The sequence below is a fragment of the Asterias rubens genome, unplaced genomic scaffold, assembly GCF_902459465.1.
Source record: "Asterias rubens unplaced genomic scaffold, eAstRub1.3, whole genome shotgun sequence".
NCBI lineage: Eukaryota > Metazoa > Echinodermata > Asteroidea > Forcipulatida > Asteriidae > Asterias > Asterias rubens.
The window spans coordinates 275,913-294,339 of record NW_022985704.1 but is presented as its reverse complement, the minus strand read 5'-3'; the positions used below and the strand labels follow the sequence as shown (position 1 = coordinate 294,339).

Genomic DNA, 18,427 nt, shown 5'->3' with positions numbered 1-18,427 from the left:
GTTCACGGCGAGTACACATGGCTGTGACATATACTCGTTACTAGTTCTTAATTCATGTGGTAATAATTGGAAACTCATTACTTGAATTCTCATTTGGCACAAACCCCTGAGGGCTTAGGGGACAAGGGGGGGGGGCGGGACAGTCAGTCTTGATTGACCTAAGCATGACATACTTTCATATAATTACAACTTGTTTAATGTTGTCTCTTTCTGCCTTCAACATTAAAGGCAGTGGACACTATCTGGGCCCAATTTTGTGGCTCTGCTTACCGCTGAATTCTGAGCTTATGATCACGATTCCCTGCTTACGTGCAAGCGCCGAATTTCTGCGCTAGCTGAATAAGCGTAGAATGCCTAGTTACGGGGAGTACGCACGCGCAGAAGCCAAAATTCGCTGCTAACCCGTGAAATACCCTTGCCGTAAGCACATAATTCCCTGCTTCCGTAAGCGCCGAAGCAGAGCCATGAAATTGGGCCCTGCAGATTGGGTAGGTCTATAAATAGAGCACTGTTTAGCTGCTAAGTGGTTCAATTGTAAGAATTTGATAGACCAAGACTTGTTCAGGAAAATTCTTGACAAAATAACATCTCGAACTTGATTTTAACAACTAACAAAACAAACAAATAAACAAGTAACTTTGTTTTCATGCAGTGACTTGGTGTAACAACAGAACAAATGTTAGAATGCGATGAAGTGAGGATGGATCAGAAATCAACTCAATGTAGATGTTTTATTATAATCATATTATTACACAAACCAAAATATTTAGATATCTGAAGGTTCTGTCTTAACAGCTCTGGAATTTCATGTTTGAGAGGGCAAGGCCATTTTCTATTTTGTAAAGGGCACTTCCATTGGAAAATGGGAAACTTTTGAAGGGGCACCAAGGCAAAGACCAGGGCAGCAGAGACCATGGCCTGCGTGGCCTCCAGGAAATTCCATGCCTGTCTGTAACAAGGGCCAAGTCTTTACATCTCTGTGATGACAACTTTTCTACTTCCAACAAAAATATATGATAGTGTACGGAGATTCATAAAAAAATTCTCACAAATCCGGACAAATTTTGCCAAAGCACAAGCCTGAGTTACACTCTCCACTACTGTAATTCCAAGTTGTTTTTATAACTCCTCCACTATAGTAAGGTTTGCAGTAACACCATGTTATGATAATCTCTTAATGAGTTGGGGGGGGGGGGGGTTCTGAAAAGAACCATAGGTTTTAACTCGACGTTTCGCTCAGTAGACCTATGCTCTGATCGTCTTCAGTAGGATGCTGTTCTGTCTTCTGACTGATTTCTAAAAGTCCATTTAATAATTTTTACAGTTCTCCAAAGTTTCAAGATAAAAGGAATATCTTTTTTTAATAGGCTTAATAAAAAAAATCATCAGGAATCATACTACAGATCACATGCAAATAACTGATATATAATTAAAACAATGAATGAAATGGGTGTGAATTTTCAACACAACTAAAAGGACAAATTAATCAGTCTTTATTTGAACAACAAATATAATGTTAAACTGTGAAATCATGAGCCATATTGATTTTGATAATTTTCATCAAATATACAGTGTTTTTGGCACTGACTTGAAGATTTGTAAAATATTGTGGCAAAAAGTTGCTTTTTTCATAGCTACACATTTATAATTTTGTAATGAAACTTTGTCATGGTATAGAGGTGTACTATTTGGACCAGAAGTTGCATTTGGAGAAATTAGCAAAATGATCATCTTTCAAAGGGTCTGTATACATTTGGTAATGACTACTGAGAATTACTGGCAATAAAAACTTACTTGGTAAGAAGTTCAGCAACTTTGGATAGTATACATTTTGAGATACTTTTCACTTCCAAGTACTGCGGTTATGAACAAAATAAACCACTTTTTATTCCCCCAAAATTTGAATCCGAGAAGTTTTACTGACAGTAACGCTTCTCAGATTGTGTTTTCCAATTGCAGATTGTTCTTCCTGAACTGCTCTAGATTTTCGGCAATATCTCAAAAACGCTACCACCTTTTGAAATTAAATGTTCACAGCTTAGTTTTATGGTATTTATCTACAAGTACATGTAGGACTAGCAGGTCACTGTCTCAGACATGCTGAGCTGGCAGTGAGCAAGCTTGTGCTTTGGGCCACTACTCAAGGTCACTGTTCCCGAGGCAGACCACAAACCACCTGTATGTGGACATCTTGTGCCAGGACTCTGGACTGCGTCGGGAAGAGCTGCGTACACCAATGGAGGACCAATGTGTTTGGAGGGCCATCTTCCGATGCTCCGCATCGACTGAATGAATGAATGAACATATAGGATTGTAACAGTGGGTTCTCCAATTACCAAAGTTATACAATCCCTTGAAGTTGAACAGGTCAATAAAAATTAAAGTAGCGACACACTGTATAATTTGTCCTTTTATAGAACATCAAAACAGGTAACTAAATGCAAAGTTGACTCAGCTTTATAGATTTTGAAAATCGGGTCGAGGGATGCTTCCGACGCTACTCAAGACGCCATCTTGAATATTCATTACGCCTGTTGTGTTACGTGAGTCACGATGCATCGCGGGATAGATTAACGGTACTGCATGAATGAGGACGAGCTGTTGAACCTGCCAAAGAAGAGAAGAGGGCAGGAGGGAAGTTAGATATTAAACTGGGAGGTATAAAAACATTGAGTTAGGGTAGTATGCCAATTGTCATTTAAGAATAATTAGTGCTGTTATTAGTCACGGCTGGGTCATCAACTAATAACAGCTACTACTTTTACCCGGAAAAATAAAAAAAAATCCCTAAGTAGATATTTCCTATGGTGAGGTTTGCGGTAGCGTCATGTTTAAATCTCTTTTGACTAGTGTTGAGTTTGTTAAGCGCTTCAAGACTTTTGTGTGAAGTGCTATATAAATGCTGTTCATGGGCCCTCTTCTTTTCCTCTGTTTTATATTAATAAAAATATCATTATTATGATGTTTTTTTTTTTTTAAGAACCGGATGGTTGACAACTCAACGTTTTGATCAGTTTGCTTTGATCACACGCTTGTGTAACTTTGCAAAAGAGGCTGCAACATCAGCGAAGCATAATCCAAATTTAATGTGGCAATCTTCTTTTCCTCCGTTTTATATTAATGACCTATTAAATGCTTCTCGATAAATATAGAGTGAGTCATAAATTGTAATGAATGGCGCCTAAAAACCTTTCAATCACACAAGAAGGAAAAAAGTCCTATCTCTTATTACAGGATTATGTTACATGAATCGATCAAAGAATTTAACAATTTGCCATGCTGTTTATATCCTACAGACCGTCAAGCATCAAACTTAAAGGAACTTAGGGTAGGGGTAACTTGCCAATTGCTGCAGAACCCGCTGCTAAAATATAGGCTTCAAACTGCCTCAAGCAATCTTGGTAGTGTCGTGGTAAGACAGGCCTTACTACCCTCTTGAGGGGGTACTGTAATTTCCCTCCTCTTGTTAGGGGAACTTCTAAGAAAAAATGCAAATTTGTACAGGAACCTTGCTAAGGGCACCACAACCAAATCACAGGGCATCACCGAAATCGCTGTGGGTGCCGTGGGTTAGTTTTAGGCCTGGTAAGATTCATGCTCTAGAATGCCAAAGGGCATGGGTTCGAATCCCACCCGAGAAGTATTCCTGTTTTTGTGTTTGCATGATTTTTCCATTTGAATATGACTTACCCGCCTGATGATGTGTTTGTGTTGCTGCCAAAGCCTGTACCTCCGGACGGGGGGTTTGTGTTGCCACCAAAGCCTTAAAAAAAAAAGATACAAAAAAGAAGAACAAAATATCATAATAAAGTCATTGTCTAGCAAACGTCTGGGCAAATGGTGATGATTATACAGAAACTAATGGTCTCTATATTGTGTTTTGGAGTGCAACACTATTTGCTGATGCTAAAAAGTTACCAATTTCGTCGTCCTTATCGAGAGACTATCCGACATCACATTGGGTGTCATGGCCAAGCGTTTTAAAGCATCAAATTCAAGTTCTGGTTGTTTAATGGGTGTGGGTTTAATCCTGGACCCAATTTCATAGAGCTGCACAAAATTTTGCTTAAGCAGAAAAACCTTGCTTAGTAAAATCAGATTACCGGCCAAGACTCCACTCAACTGTTAATGCTAAGTAAACAACCGCTAAATACCAGTCACAAGCAATGTATACGCATGAAATTTTGGCCAGTAACATGTGTAAAATAAGCGAGCTGTTTTCGTGCTTAAGCAACTTTTTTTGCTTAAGCAGCTCTATGAAATTGGCCCCTGGTCATAACACTTGAGCAAGACAATTCACTATATCATTGCTTCTCTTCACCCAGGGGTATATGAATGGGTACTTGCGAGTGCCAGGGTAGAGGTTCCTGGTGATAACACTTTCAAGAGCAAGCGTTTCCCTATATAATTGCTTCTCTTCACCCAGGGGTATATAAATGGGTACCTGCGAGTGCCAGGGTAGAGGTTGATTTTGTGTTTTGAAAAGCCTTTGGAGAGCCATGGCAGCCCAGGGCTGTTTACATCCCAAGGAGCTGAGAAAGATTACAGGAATGATATGGTCCAATGACTAGGGCACTAATAAGCGCATTGATGTACAACATTGTAAAAGGCATTATATACCAACTAGTTATTATCATTATTTAATACTTTTAACAAACTGTAAAAATTCATGGTTCGTGGCAGAGAATGTCTTCACCACCTGGTAATAATACTTTTAATAACCGACACTTCAGTAGCATAAACGGTTCGTATTTTTTGACCTACACTATATATTATGAGGATTGCTAGCCCCTGGTACGACCTATAACGGATACTGACATCCTATCAGGACAAATGGGTTGCTCATCACCTTTTCTATAAAAAAGTGCTAAGAACAAATTTTTTTTAGTAGCAATTAAAGGTTACCAGCCAGAATGGCATACAGTTACCATTGCTGTTACTGGTAACCCGGTCATTTGTTGCTTAGCCAAGAAACTCTATAAGCAACATTTTGTATACCAGTCACAATTTGTATGTGTGGAATGGTAACTTGGGTGGGCATTTTTTATGTGTTACCCTCAATTATAGAACAATCCTTTAATCTACTTTGATGTAAAACTACTCAATTCCAGAGAAGCATTGTAGAATTTCAACTTCCAGGGATTAAATTAAACAACAATTTTGTTTAAATCTTTGTTCCCCAGTAAATCATTGCACTCATTTTCTCTTTTTTGTTTGATTTTATTATCCTTCGACAATTCTACCTGATAAAAAACCCATTCAATAGTACAATGCGTCAGTTGACTACACAGTCCAGACACTATTGCTCCTCCTACCGTTCAATAAAACCCATAGTTCTTAGGCCAAAAAATCAAAAACAAATAAAAACATGCTTAGCGTCCTGCCTATTTGAAAAAAAAAGAAGTTTGCCTGACAATCGGGAAAAAGAAAAGAAAAACAATTTGTTTTCTTCATTAAAATAGAAAAGAAAAAAGGAGGTGGCCTCTTAAAAGGAAGCGGGAGGGGACGCTAAACAGGTTTTTATTTTATTTGGCCTATTATTGGAGTTTACGTCCTAGGTTAATGCAAGACGATATCGGAAAGCTCCCAAGGTGATCAGGGCGGACAGTGGGTGTCGATTCTAACTCATCATATTTCAGGGGATTTAATTTTTAAAGGGAATGTCTGGTAATCACACTTTAAAATAATGGCATTTAAAACTTTTTGGTTAGAAGCCTACAGCCGTTTTCAATAGCATCCAGCTTTTTGAGAAGCATTTCACTTTAAAGTAAGGTGGTTTAAGTAAAGAGATATCAGTTTTGATGACCCACAGTTTGAATCTGATGAGAGTTACTGTAGTAACGTGCCACTAGGCACTAGAGCAAAGCCAGTGTTTTTTTTTAACTGTTTGTAAATACATTTGTAAACAGGGGTCTGGAGAATTATGCCTGTATGCTTAATTTTTGAAAGGGCAGGGGCACCAAGGCATTTCAGGAAATTGTGAATTTCTACTGGAGCATTTCAAGGGCACCAAGGCAATGAGCAGGGGGCATGGAGGCAATCACCTTTGTTGTCTCTGCAGGCCTGTTATAGCGTTGCGGTACCCGCTGCCAAAACATAGGATTCAAACTGCCTCTAGCTACCGGGCAACCTCGGTAGTCTAGTTGGTAAGACACTGCTCTAGAATTGCAAGGGTCGTGGGTTCGAATCCCACCCGAGTAACATGCCTGTGATATTTTTTTACAGGACTCGGGAAAGTACTTAGTATACAGTGTGAACACACATCGGTGTATGGGTAAAAACCAAAATTAATACTCTGCAGGCCTGTTAATATATTGGCTCTTCTTAAAGTAAATGTGCTTTAAACATCTTTCAAGAGTATAATGGGCAGGCTGTTGCTTTAATTAATTAAAACAAATTAAAGGTCCGTGTAAGCTAAAGACGAGGAGTGCTCTCAACTCTGACACTTCAAATCTCCAATAAAGCCAACTCAATCCCCACAAATCGACCTTATATATCAAATGTCATAAGTCTTTAGACCGTCTAGGTGTTCATGTACAATTTCCGATGACGAGTGTGTCGTAGGCTTGCGCAAATAATTATCCTGCATCCCGTGGAGGTAACATTATACAAGCTTAGATAACGACCGGTGTGAACGGCCACACTGGTTGAAATAGTCAGAGAAATTCTATCCCAGACGAGCGGAGATGTCATCTTACTGTCTGGCGCTGGTTTGGATGTCTTTGATATTGACACACAAATGCCACAGAGTGTCAAGCCTCGTTTAAAGGAAACATTACCTTGGATAGGGCAAGTTGGTCTAAAGTAGTGATCCACACAAATATGCCTTGAAATTGCAATTTTGAAATTGGTTTTCCTTATGTCAAGAACTAACACGACAGCCGATTTGTGGAGTCAAAACATGGATACATCAGAGTATAAAATTAAAGACACTGGACAATTTAGGTAATTGATAAAGACCAGTCTTCTCACCTGGTGTATCTCAACATATGCATAAAATATCAAACCTGTGAAAATTTGAGCTCAATTGGTCGTCGAAGTTGCAAAATAATAATGGAGAAAAAAAACACCCTTGTCACACAAAGCCACATTTGTGAAAGTTTCAACTGAATACAGTGTCCATTGCTGAGAAAACAGCAACAAACCATCACTGTGTTTCAGCACAAAAGCAGGAAATAGTGCTTAAAAACATGTTCTGCTAAGCAAAAGGAAGCAAGATATCAGACACAAAGTTGGCTTAGTAGAGTTTAACTTTGCACCTTTGACATGAGCTGGTCACTGTCATAACGGATGTGACTTGTGAATGATTCATGTTTTTAAAAGTTTTTTTTACAGTGGTTGGTTAAAGGCACACGTTGCCTTGGATCGGATGAGTTGGTTTATCGTCGACTAACACGGTCAGCCATTTATTATAAACGGCCGACCGTGTTAGTTTGCATAGTAAAATGAAAACCACGCAATTTCGAGGCATGATTGTGTAGATCATTGTATTCTACTTTTACAACATCTTTCTAACCATATGCATTTTATAACAAACGCTTTTTATAGACCAAGGCAACGTGTCACTTTAAAATGAAACAGATACGAATGAGCAGTTACCTCCAGCCCCTCAAACGATAGGTGACTATGGCACAATTTCACAAAGCACAAAGATGTTAAAGGCAGGACAAAGATGTTAAAGGCAGGACATTTTTAGGAATAGTCAAAGACCAGTATTATCACTTGGTGTATCCCATGTTGATATATGCATAACATAACAAATCTGTGAAAATTTGGACTCAATTGTTCTTCGAAGTAGCAAGAGAATAGTGAAGGAAAAAACACCCTTGTTGCAACAAATTTGTGTGCTTTCAAATGCATGCCTAATCAAAGGCTGCAGGCCTGAAGTCTTTTAATATTTGAGTGAGAAATTACCTCTTTTTAAAACTATGTTACTTTAGAGGGAGCCGTTTCTCTCAATTTCTTTATATAACCAACAGCTCTTCATTACTCGTTACCAAGTAGGTTTACATGCTAACAATTATTTTGATAAATTACAAATAGAGTCCAGTGCCTTTAACTGCTGCTAATCCTGTAGATAAACTGAGACACCCCAACAATGCGATGACAGCAAAGGACTTGTAGCCAGTTTATGGTCTCGCACTTCATCAAACCACAATGTTATCAAGGGGGATTCATAAATAACCAAATCTCCCGATTGATAATTAATATTTGAAGCTGCGAGTACCACAGAGATTTCGGTATACTTGCACGAGAGATAAAGTATATCACCATTACACCGATGTGTAAGCGGCTTGTACCAAACAGGCCCATAGCGGCAGCAAATGGCTGCAAGGTTTGACCTACTTCCATTCACATAAAGAGGTCACAGTTAGGGTCATGTCCGGATATGATATTTGCCAATGTAGTATGTTAACAAAGTATCCCATTTTCTAAACACAAAACTAAATTTTCTGTTTCATGTAATTTCTATTCAGATTTTTACTGACAAAACTTGATTAACGAAAATGACCAATAATATTTGCGATGTCTATGTGTTTCGTGGTGAATAAACAGAAATGAGTAAACAGAAATGAGTAAACAGAAGGGTCAAGCCGTGCATACTCAATACTTTCGCCCAAGTTCTGTTGACGAAAATAATTAAATCCACGGGCATATTGCATATTACTAGTCAATGAGTTTAGGCGTCTGCAAAATGGCTAAAGGAGATGTGTCTGAAGATGCAACTTGTACAATTTGTTTAATGCCTTCTAGCCAAATCTCAGAATAAAAGCTAACAGTATTTCAGGGATTGTCTGCCTGTCTGAAAAGATGACACATTTGCCAATGAATTGAGGGGTGTGATGTGAGAGACAGTAAATGCCTAGAAGGGGATCCGTCTAAAGATGATATGAATAATAATAATATAGTCTCAACTTCTGCAGCTGATTTCATGAAATGCTAGGATTAGTCCCATCTTTGTCAGGAGCAGGAGTGCCTTTTAGACAGACATGGCGCATTATAAATTAAAAATGGCCACTATCATTACAATTATCTTGAGTTAAGACGAGTGACTCGACCTAAGGATGGGGTCAATGTGTCCTAGCGTCTTTGGATGCGGAACTTAACTCATCCTAAGATTAATCCTAATGTTTTATACTATCAAGAGCTCTCCATTGCTCACTACCAATTAAAAATTTTGAGTAATTACCAATAGTGGTGTCCAGTGCCTTTAAAGGATTTGGGTACTTTTTGTAACACAAAACACAATGTCCACAGCTTTAAACTAGTTTGAAGATAATGATCCCAGAAAGCTGTCCTCAAAATATGACTTGCTGAGGTGCAGTTAGTTTTTGAGGAATGAGTAAAACAATGTCACGGAAATCTGTTTTACATGCTAAAATCATTTTTGTTTTAATCATTTCTTAAAAACTACAGCACCTCAGTAAGGAATATTTTAAGGGAAGCTTTCTACCATCATTATCTTCAAACTGTGTAAGTTTAACAGAAATCTGTGGACATTGTGATTTGTGTCCTGTAGTACCGAGTGCCTTTAACACATAAAGGTACATACGAGAGCAGTGCGGCTAGTCGGCACTAACCGGATTAAAGACGAGTCAATGAATTAAGAAGTGTGATATGAGAGACGACATATCGCTAGAGGGGATTGGTCTAGAGAAAGAAGCCTCATGAACCAGTTTCATGAAGGGAACAACTAACAAGATTTAAGGGTGTTGATACCTTTTGTAGATCAAGTTTTTGGCCATGACATGAATCCCTACTCACTGTGAATAAAGATGTATGTAATTTAATTTACCTGTAAAAGTTTCAGCTTCATTAGTCGTCAAGTTTTTGAAGAACAAAGAGTGAAAATTACAAAGCAATGTTTTCAGGAGAGTCGCGTAAATCTGTTGTACATGCTAAAATAGTTTTCACCTCATTGTTTTCTAAAGTGAAAACAGAATTAGCTGTTGCAAACAACTTACCAACCAAAATGATCGAGGTTATAAATGCAAAAATTAGTTGGCCAGACATTTCTCAAAAACTACTGCACCTCAGCAGGTAGTATTTTAAGGGGAATCTTTATATCATCATTATCTTTAAACCGTGTAAGTTCAATGTAAATCTGTTGACGTTTGTGTTTTGTGTTGTAAAAAAAAGCACCCAACACCTTTAAGAGACATCTCTCTACATGTACACTGTACGTCATCACAAATAAAGAAGTCCGATAGAAAGCCTGGGCCTCCCGTTGGTCTACAGATTGAAACTAGGATACTAATAGATGCTAAATTTGCATCGGGATAAAGAATTTTATTTGGCTATGTACATTCTGCTTTTAATTTTCTGCTTTTATTATTGCTTTGTGTACTATATTATGTTAAATCTATATTAATGTTATTGTGTACCCCAGATGTGGGGCAACAGATCTACGGATCATAGTATGTATTTGCTTTTGTTGTCCCTTGCCCATCTTGGGGTATAATGTTGTCAATGTATTTTGTTTTGTACTGTTATGGCGAATAAAATAATAATAATAATAATTCACTGATGTGCGTTAAGCACTGTAGACTCAGGCTGGAGCCACCTACGCATTGCAATTACTAAACTCTCTACATCAACAGACTCTCAACATCAAAGCAAACAAGATACTAGAAATTTTTGTCACAATACGGCGTGCCAAATAAAGAACGACACTTAATATCCACTGCTCAGTCGCGACACTAGAGCAAGGCACTTTATAAGAATTGCTTCTCTCCATGCAGGAGTACAAATGGGTACCGGTGAGAGCTGGGGAGTAACCTGTGATGGACTGGCATCCTGTCCAGGGGGAATAGAAATATTTTCAGACGTTTAATGCCAAGGAAACTGGATATAAACACCAGCCTGAGGAGCCATATTGGCTCGAGACAGACTTTACTTTACTTTTTAATGTTCACTTACCCCCACCAAATCCAGCTCCGCCCCCTCCTCCGAATCCCCCTCCTCCAAAGGTAGGTTGGGTCTGCTGAGTAGTTGCCGTTGATAGAGATCCAAATGTGGGCGTGTCTTGAGAAGCAAAACTGGGGGAGGGGAAAACATCATTAAAATTCCTTTATAGGCACTGGACACTACTCAAAATATTTACTCAAAACAATTTTTAGCATAAAGACTTACTTTGTTGATTAGAAAACATTGTTCGAAACGTCTCCCTCTGAAGAAACGTAATTTTTGATAAAGAAGGTAATTTCTCATTCAAATATTAAAAGACTTCAGGGCATGCAGCCTTTTATTAGGCATCTGAAAGCATACAAATTTATCAGGGATTGTTGGCAGCTCTGCATCATACTTCAAGCCTAGAATTTCATATTTCATCTTTGAGAGGGCAAGGCCACTTTCATTTTGCAAAGGGCACTTGCATTGGAAAATCTTTGAGAAACTTTTGAAGCGGCACCACGGCCAAGACCAGGGAAACAGACGCTATGGCCTCTGATCTGAATTCCACAAATGATGCATCTTTGGGAGTCGAAAACCCTGTCTCATTCTTACCCTGTGAAACCATTGGCGGGTGCAGCACTCGTAGGTGCGCTGGGGCTAGCCCCAAATGAGGACGGCTGACCGAAAGGACTTGCCGAAAACCCGGCTGGGTTGCCAAATGTTGAGCCTCCGAACGAGGGTGTACTCCCAAACGCTGGAGGGCTACCAAATGACGGGGCACCTCCAAAACCCGAGGAAGCTGAAATGAAAGATGAAATAAACCACCAAGATTAGATGAAGTTTATTACACCTGTTTTAAATAAATACTGAATTAAAGGGAAGGAATACGTTTGGTAATCACTCTTAAAAATAGTGGCTTTAAAAACCTTTAGCTAGAAGCCTACAGCAGAGTTTGATAGTATAAAGCATTTTGAGAACATTTTACTTTGACGCAATGTGGTAATGTAAAAAGTATATCACCTTTTACGGCCTAAAATTTGAATCTGAGAAGCGTTACAGCATAAAGCTTCACAGATGGTGTATTCTTAGTAGGAACTAGTGAACCATAGAAATAGAACCCGGAGAACGCTGAGCTCAGCCACCCTCTGTGTCGTCTGGACGCAGCGTATCGATACAGCGCAAAACGCATGTATGGCAAAATAATAATCGCTTGATATGCGTGTATGTCAAAATGGCAAGACGTCAGCGCACTTAGACTATTTCTAGTGTTTTCATTGGTCAATGATGATTTCATTGTCTGGCAAAATTGTGTGGCAAAACATTTTGTCATACATGCGTTACAAAAATGGCGTATGCACGTCCATAAAAATGGTCTCACAACGAAACCGCACGCACAATAAGACACTCAGCGTTCTCCCGGTTCTATTTCTATGGCGTGAACAAATATTCGCTCAGGATTTTCGACCATATCTCAAAAACGCTACCACCTTTTGAAATGAAATTTTCAGATGTTCGTTTTGTTGTGTACATCTACAATTATATAGGATTGAAACAATCAAACGGTTCCAATTTTTTTTTATAGTTTGCCTTTTCTGACTGCGATCTTACCGGATGTCTGTTGGGTCACCCCGAATCCAGCCTTAGCTACCCCACCACCAGAATTGCTGAATCCTCCTCCAAACACTGGCAAAGAAAGACAGAATGTTCAATTACTTCATCTCTACGACTCGAGCCTGTATGCTTCGTTTTTGAAAGGGCAAGGTAAGGGCACCAAGGCAATGACCAGAGGGCATGGAGGCAATCACCTCTGTGAAGTATCAGGCCTGATGACTACTTGATCAAAATCTTTTCTGTGGCAGCTGGGTCTGGGTCAACCAGACTGTGGGAAAAAATACAAATTTTTAACAAAATGGCCTTTGTACTCAGGCTTGAGAGTTTTTGTTTTTGTGTGCTATCTTGGTCAACTAAATTAGCTACTGCGGTAGCTCAAGCAGGGTATAGCATAAAGTTGAATAAAGTAGCCATTGGGGCTATAGCAGGGTATAGTGCACAGCTGAGTAAAGTCATCACTAGGGTTGGTGGAAAGGGTTAACGATGATATAAACAAACCAGAAGCTGTGTTAGTACTAGCAGGCGTTGATCCACTACTAAATGATGTAGCGCCCTGACCTCCGAAGATAGAAGTATTACCTGCAGAGGAATATTCAAAGAGAAGGTCAAGTAAAGAATCCCATATCTTCTCAAAAAAAACCTATAATCATTGTTGGAATGATCTTCATCTTTTGTTGTCATAGTTTGGGCTTGAACCAAAAACAAATGACTGGTTGAACCAACGACATCAGGATTTACATACCAACACTCCACCAACTGAGCTATCCAGCCCTATATTGGCTGTTTCGCTATACACCAACATCTTTGTTCGGGAGCCAGTTAGAAGCCATATAGTGATGTGTGGCCAGGGATCACACCCAAGTTTACAGTACAACCTGGGAAGGGGCAGCCAGGGTTTATAACTTCTGACATAGCTCTTCTCTTCACCGGACGGGCATGTCAAATTGATCCTTAGTTTTCCGACCGGTATTTCAAGTAAACTATGAGATCCACTTACCTGCAGAGGTTCCAAATGCTGATGGGGTGCCGAAAGGATTGGTCCTCGCTGCTTCTGGGTTAGGTCGACCGCCAAGACCGCTAAAGAAACCTCCTAAAATAAAAAAATTATAGCTTTGGTAATTACTCACAAAATAAATGAACATAAAAACTTGCTTGGTATGAAGCACTGCAGCTGTTGATATCTATAAACAAATTTAGAGTAATGTTTTGGGCTGGCACTCACAGACCTTTTCCATCAAGTTATTTCTAAAGACTTTTCCCCCCCAAGAATCTCTGTTGCGTAAGAACTCATTTTGTAAGTTTGAGTCACTTTTCTTGAAGTAAAAGTTTGATTGGTTTTTTTTCTCACCTCCACCATCCCCACCGGCACCACCAAAGACGCTCGTGGATGTCGTTGATGAGGACTGGGCAAATACAGAAGGGCTTTGACCAAAAGCCGGAGCCGAAGTCGACGCTTGACCAAACAATCCTCCTAGAAAGTACAATAGAATTTATGTCAGAAAATTTGACTAGAGCGGGATTTGAACCAAGGACCTCCTGAGCAACATGCCGGCGCTCTGTTGGCGGTCTCCCAATTCTGTCAATGTTGTTGTTCCGGGGTGCTAGTCACAAACCATAAAACTATTTGTGTAGCCACTGATCACACCCAGGTTTCTGATACAACACGGACGGTGGCAGCAGAGGAAGGGATGATAGTCATGTCCAACAAAAAAGTCTGAAAATGGGATTCAAATCTTAGAGGATACATTGAAACTATGGCATTTCAACCTGTTGATCACCCTTTGGAGTTCTAGATTCCAAGGAGCTTTTGGGAACAGTAACCCTCAGTGCTAGAGAAGTAGATCAAAGAGCATGTCTTCTTTAATTTGGAGAAAAGTACAGCATTTTTTATTACCAGGTCTGAAATAAGACAAAAGACTGAAAATCTCATCCCTGCAGAGGGATCAGCTTAAGGCGATGTGACTTTGCATTGCAAATATCAAGAAGTTATATACATTTTTCAAGAAATTATGTCCTTTACATTTGTGTGTAAAGAATGAGAGGTAAATAATGTGTATTTTGAGGGAAGGGTTATTACCTGGAGATTGTTGCCCAAATGTTGAGCTAGTACCAAATGGCCCACTGGCTGCCGTCTGCTGAAACGGGGAGGCCGATGAAGCTTGTCCAAAAGTACCCCCCATTGAGGCGGTCGTGGCGGCAGGCGATCCGAACGGCCCAACCCCGGAGCTTGCCGTCGTTGATGTGGGCTTGCCGAACAGCCCACTCGTACTAGCTGGTGAAGCCGGTTGACCGAAAACCCCACTGGTGCTGGATGGTGGCTGGCCGAACAGAGATGTCGAAGTTGATGTCGGTTGGCCGAATAGACTCTTCGCCGCAGTGCTGCCGCTTGTTGTTGACCCGAATAAGGAACTGGTGCTCGTAGCCGCTAAGGTAGTTGGAGTGTCGTCCTTGAGGAGGCCGAACAATGATTGTGGTTTGGTTTTAGCAGTCTCTGATGCGGCGGTTGTTGTCGTGGCTGGGGTGGCACTCGGTGCGAAGCTGAATCCCGAGGATGAGGCGCTGAATAGCCCAGTTGAAGGCGTCTTCTCAAATGTTGGAGCCGACCCAAATGATGGGTTGCCAAAACCTGCAGCTGGAGCTTTTTACAACAAAAAGAAAAGGTTTACATTTTATTTTTAAAAACTGCTTGCTTTTTCACCATTGTGCACAGCTACATTCATTGCTACACATTTTGTCATGTCCAATTATTGGACAACAGTTCTGAAAACCACTGATGTAGCAGTTACCTCGATGTTATTTATATATCAATTGACAATCGCTATGTCAATGATGCAATGTAAAAGTGCTTGAGTTTGTCAAATACAAGATCTGCAAAGAGTTACTCAATACTTATCTGTTGTTCAGTTGGTGTCTTTGTAACAAAGAGTGAACCCATGTTTTAGGCTGTGCATTATAACAAAGAACTAAAGAGCTTCCTGTTTCAAGTTTTGTAAAAGCCTTTTGTAAAATGTCTTCATCTTGCCACTCTACATGTAGCAGAGTCTTTCTCAAAGGCTAAAGGTTTTGAAAAACAGAATTCACAAGTTTGTGGTTTCACCTGAGCTTGTTGAAGTAGAGCTTGTTGCCCCAAATATACTTGCACCCGCTGGCTTGGATCCGAACATTCCCCCTGCTGTCCCAGTCGAACCCTCCACAGGTGTTCCCGATGGTTTGCCAAACAACCCAGTGGTTGATGTTGTGGTTGGTGCTGCAGATCCTGGAGTACTAAAGGTCATTGAACTGGTTGCAGGAGTGGGATGGTCGGTAACATCAGAAGCATTGATGGGAGATCTAATACCTGCTTCATCCACTCCTTGTGGCTGGATGTTGGCGGTTTGTCCTCCTTCTGTGCTAGTCGAACCTTCCACGAGTGTTCCCGATGGTTTGCCAAACAACCCAGATGTTGAAGGTTTAGCGAGCCCTAGGGTTAAATGTTTCATTTCAATTTTAAGGTAACAAGGAAAGTAAGTTGATGGTAGCACGATTAAATAACTTAACTTGAACAAAATTTGAAAAACTCAAAAGGAGGGCCCAGTTTCATGGAGCTGCCTAAGCAGGAAATATTGCTTTCAAAATGTTATGCTTTAAGCAAAAATATACAGGACACCAATCACTACATACGACACGGTATTTTGGCTGGTAATCTTCTTCTGATAAGTATAACAATGCTGTACTTAGCTACTTGTTCTGCTTAGCCAGCCTGATGTAGGGTGTCGTAGCCGAGCGGATAAGAGTACCGAACTCAAGCTCTGGTGTTTCTGTTCAGCAGAGTGTGGGTTCGAGTCCCGGTCATGACACTTGTGTCCTTGAAAAGGATACTTAACTATAATTGCTTCTCTCCACCCAGGGGTAAATGGGTACCTGTGAGGGCAGAGATGGTTCTTGTGATTGATTTAGCCGAGTAGCGCATATTTGTTGCACTGTCTGTATACTCCCGAGGGAGCTGTGATGGTTTAAGAAATGGATTAAATAGCCCAGTGACCAGAGGTAATAGTGTTGGAAGTGCTTTGAGACACCTTTCGGGTGTGAAAAGCGCTATATAAAAACTGGTTATTATTATTATTATTATTATTATTAAACTGCTCACAAAAAGTAAGGAAACTTTTTTCAATCCAGTATATTTGTTATTATTTAATACTCTCTTTGTATATGGTATATATCATTGCAAAGCTGAACTGTTCCTCTTTAAAATGATACCGTAATTGCAATGATTACATGTTGCTGGACTTGACCACGTTAATCATAATGAGACAAAGTCACAAATCAAATGTGCCAAAATTAGCAATTTTGTGTTAACGTGTGAACAATCAAATTGACACTGTAATTCAAACAAGCAAGACAACTTACTGATCTTAATCCACTTTATTGAGACAAGAAATTTGGTATAGAGCAAGACAACTTACTGATCTTAATACACTTTATTGATACAAAAAGTTCAGTAACAAGTGGATGATCCGAAGGCGTTGATGACAGCCTGGCACCTTCTTCTCATGCTGCAGATAAGTCCTGTGATGCGCTGATGATGAGGGATGGCGTTCCATTCTTTATTAAGGAACCCGGTTAGGTCAGCCACAGTTGATGTGTTGGTGGTTCTGGCGTGGACAGCAAGGCCAAGCTGGTCCCACAGATGTTCCATGGGATTCAGGTTTTGACTGTTAGCAGGCCAATCCATCCGGTGCACCCCAAAATTGTTCAGGTATTCAGTCACCAGTCGGGCTCGATGGGGGCGAGGGTTGTCATCTTGAAAGATGGCATTTGGTCCAAGAGTCTGCAAGTATGGGACTGCATTCGGCTGTAGAAAATCGTCTTGCAAATACCCATCAAACAAGGTGTTTTTCATGAGATGAGGGTTTATGTCCGATGAGCTCACTGGTGCAAATCATTTTGTAAACCATTAATGGTTCTGAAAAGCTTGATCGGTTCGATTATTGAGCATTACCTATTGACCATTCACATAACAACGGTAATTTTGGCACATTTGATTTGTGACTTTGGCTCATTGTTATTCGTGTAGCCAAGTTCAGCAACATGTAATCATTGCAAATGTGGTATCATTTTAAAGAGGAACAGTTCAGCTTTGCATTGATATATACCATATACAAAGAGAGTATTAAAGAATAACAAATATACTGGAATGAAAAAAGTTTCCTTACTTTTTGTGAGCAGTTTATTATTATTATTATTATTGTTATTATTATTATTATTATTATTATTATTATTATTATTATTATTATTATTATGATTATTATGATTATTATTGTTATTATTATTATTGTTATTATTATTATGGCATTAATTGCATTGAAACTTTGGAAGCTGTTAGCATCAATACTTTAATGAGCCTACCTGTACCAGCTTCATCCTCTCCCTGTTGGAGAAGTTGCTTCAAACCGCTACTAGGAGCCTTAGGCGCCGTCGCAGAAAATGGTTTAGCCGTCCCTTGACCAAAACTGCTTCCAAATGCCGGTACCGCTGCTACAGTTGGGGTTGGCTCAACGACAGAGGTTGATGGTGGAGCGGTTATGATGGCCTTCACGCCAAAACTTGGTTTTTGGGAAGATTTAAAAGGAGTGGTGTCCGTCGTGGCTGTTGACGATCCTCCCGATGCATTCACGGTCTCTGTTGACTCTTGAGATGGGTCTTTAGTTGTTGCTGCGAATATGACGTGAACAAACATTAAGGTCGTTATTGGAAAGCTCCATTAAAGAACAAGGCTAAAATAGTAACATCCTTTTCATCTAACAGTTAACACCTGTTATCTCCATGTAATTCCTTTTTTAGGAAGTATGAACCAGGCTTTAGTGCTTTGTAAAACCCAGCCCAGTGAACCAACACAATTTTCTTTTCACAATGCACGCCTTTACTTTTGACAATGATGGATTTT

The 18,427-nt window shown here is 39.8% G+C and overlaps 1 protein-coding gene across 2 annotated transcripts in view; it reads right to left on the bottom strand.

Annotated features, from left to right (window-relative positions):
* Positions 1-2,106: 2,106 nt before the first annotated feature.
* The window catches only part of LOC117305836 (nuclear pore complex protein Nup214-like), a 32,643-nt gene continuing 16,322 nt past the window's right edge, over positions 2,107-18,427 (bottom strand). Inside the window, exons 24-34 of one of the 2 annotated variants that reach the window (XM_033790710.1) lie at positions 17,890-18,195; positions 15,602-15,964; positions 14,582-15,142; positions 13,853-13,975; positions 13,502-13,594; positions 13,003-13,083; positions 12,502-12,576; positions 11,506-11,692; positions 10,921-11,039; positions 3,691-3,763; positions 2,107-2,598 (exon numbers count right to left, since the gene is read on the bottom strand). In XM_033790710.1, the coding sequence (XP_033646601.1) occupies positions 2,571-2,598; positions 3,691-3,763; positions 10,921-11,039; positions 11,506-11,692; positions 12,502-12,576; positions 13,003-13,083; positions 13,502-13,594; positions 13,853-13,975; positions 14,582-15,142; positions 15,602-15,964; positions 17,890-18,195 (2,009 nt within the window). In that variant the 3' untranslated portion in view covers positions 2,107-2,570. Of the gene's footprint in view, positions 2,608-3,690; positions 3,764-10,920; positions 11,040-11,505; positions 11,693-12,501; positions 12,577-13,002; positions 13,084-13,501; positions 13,595-13,852; positions 13,976-14,581; positions 15,143-15,601; positions 15,965-17,889; positions 18,196-18,427 lie in introns of both variants that reach the window. The other variant, XM_033790709.1, reaches the window with a different exon arrangement.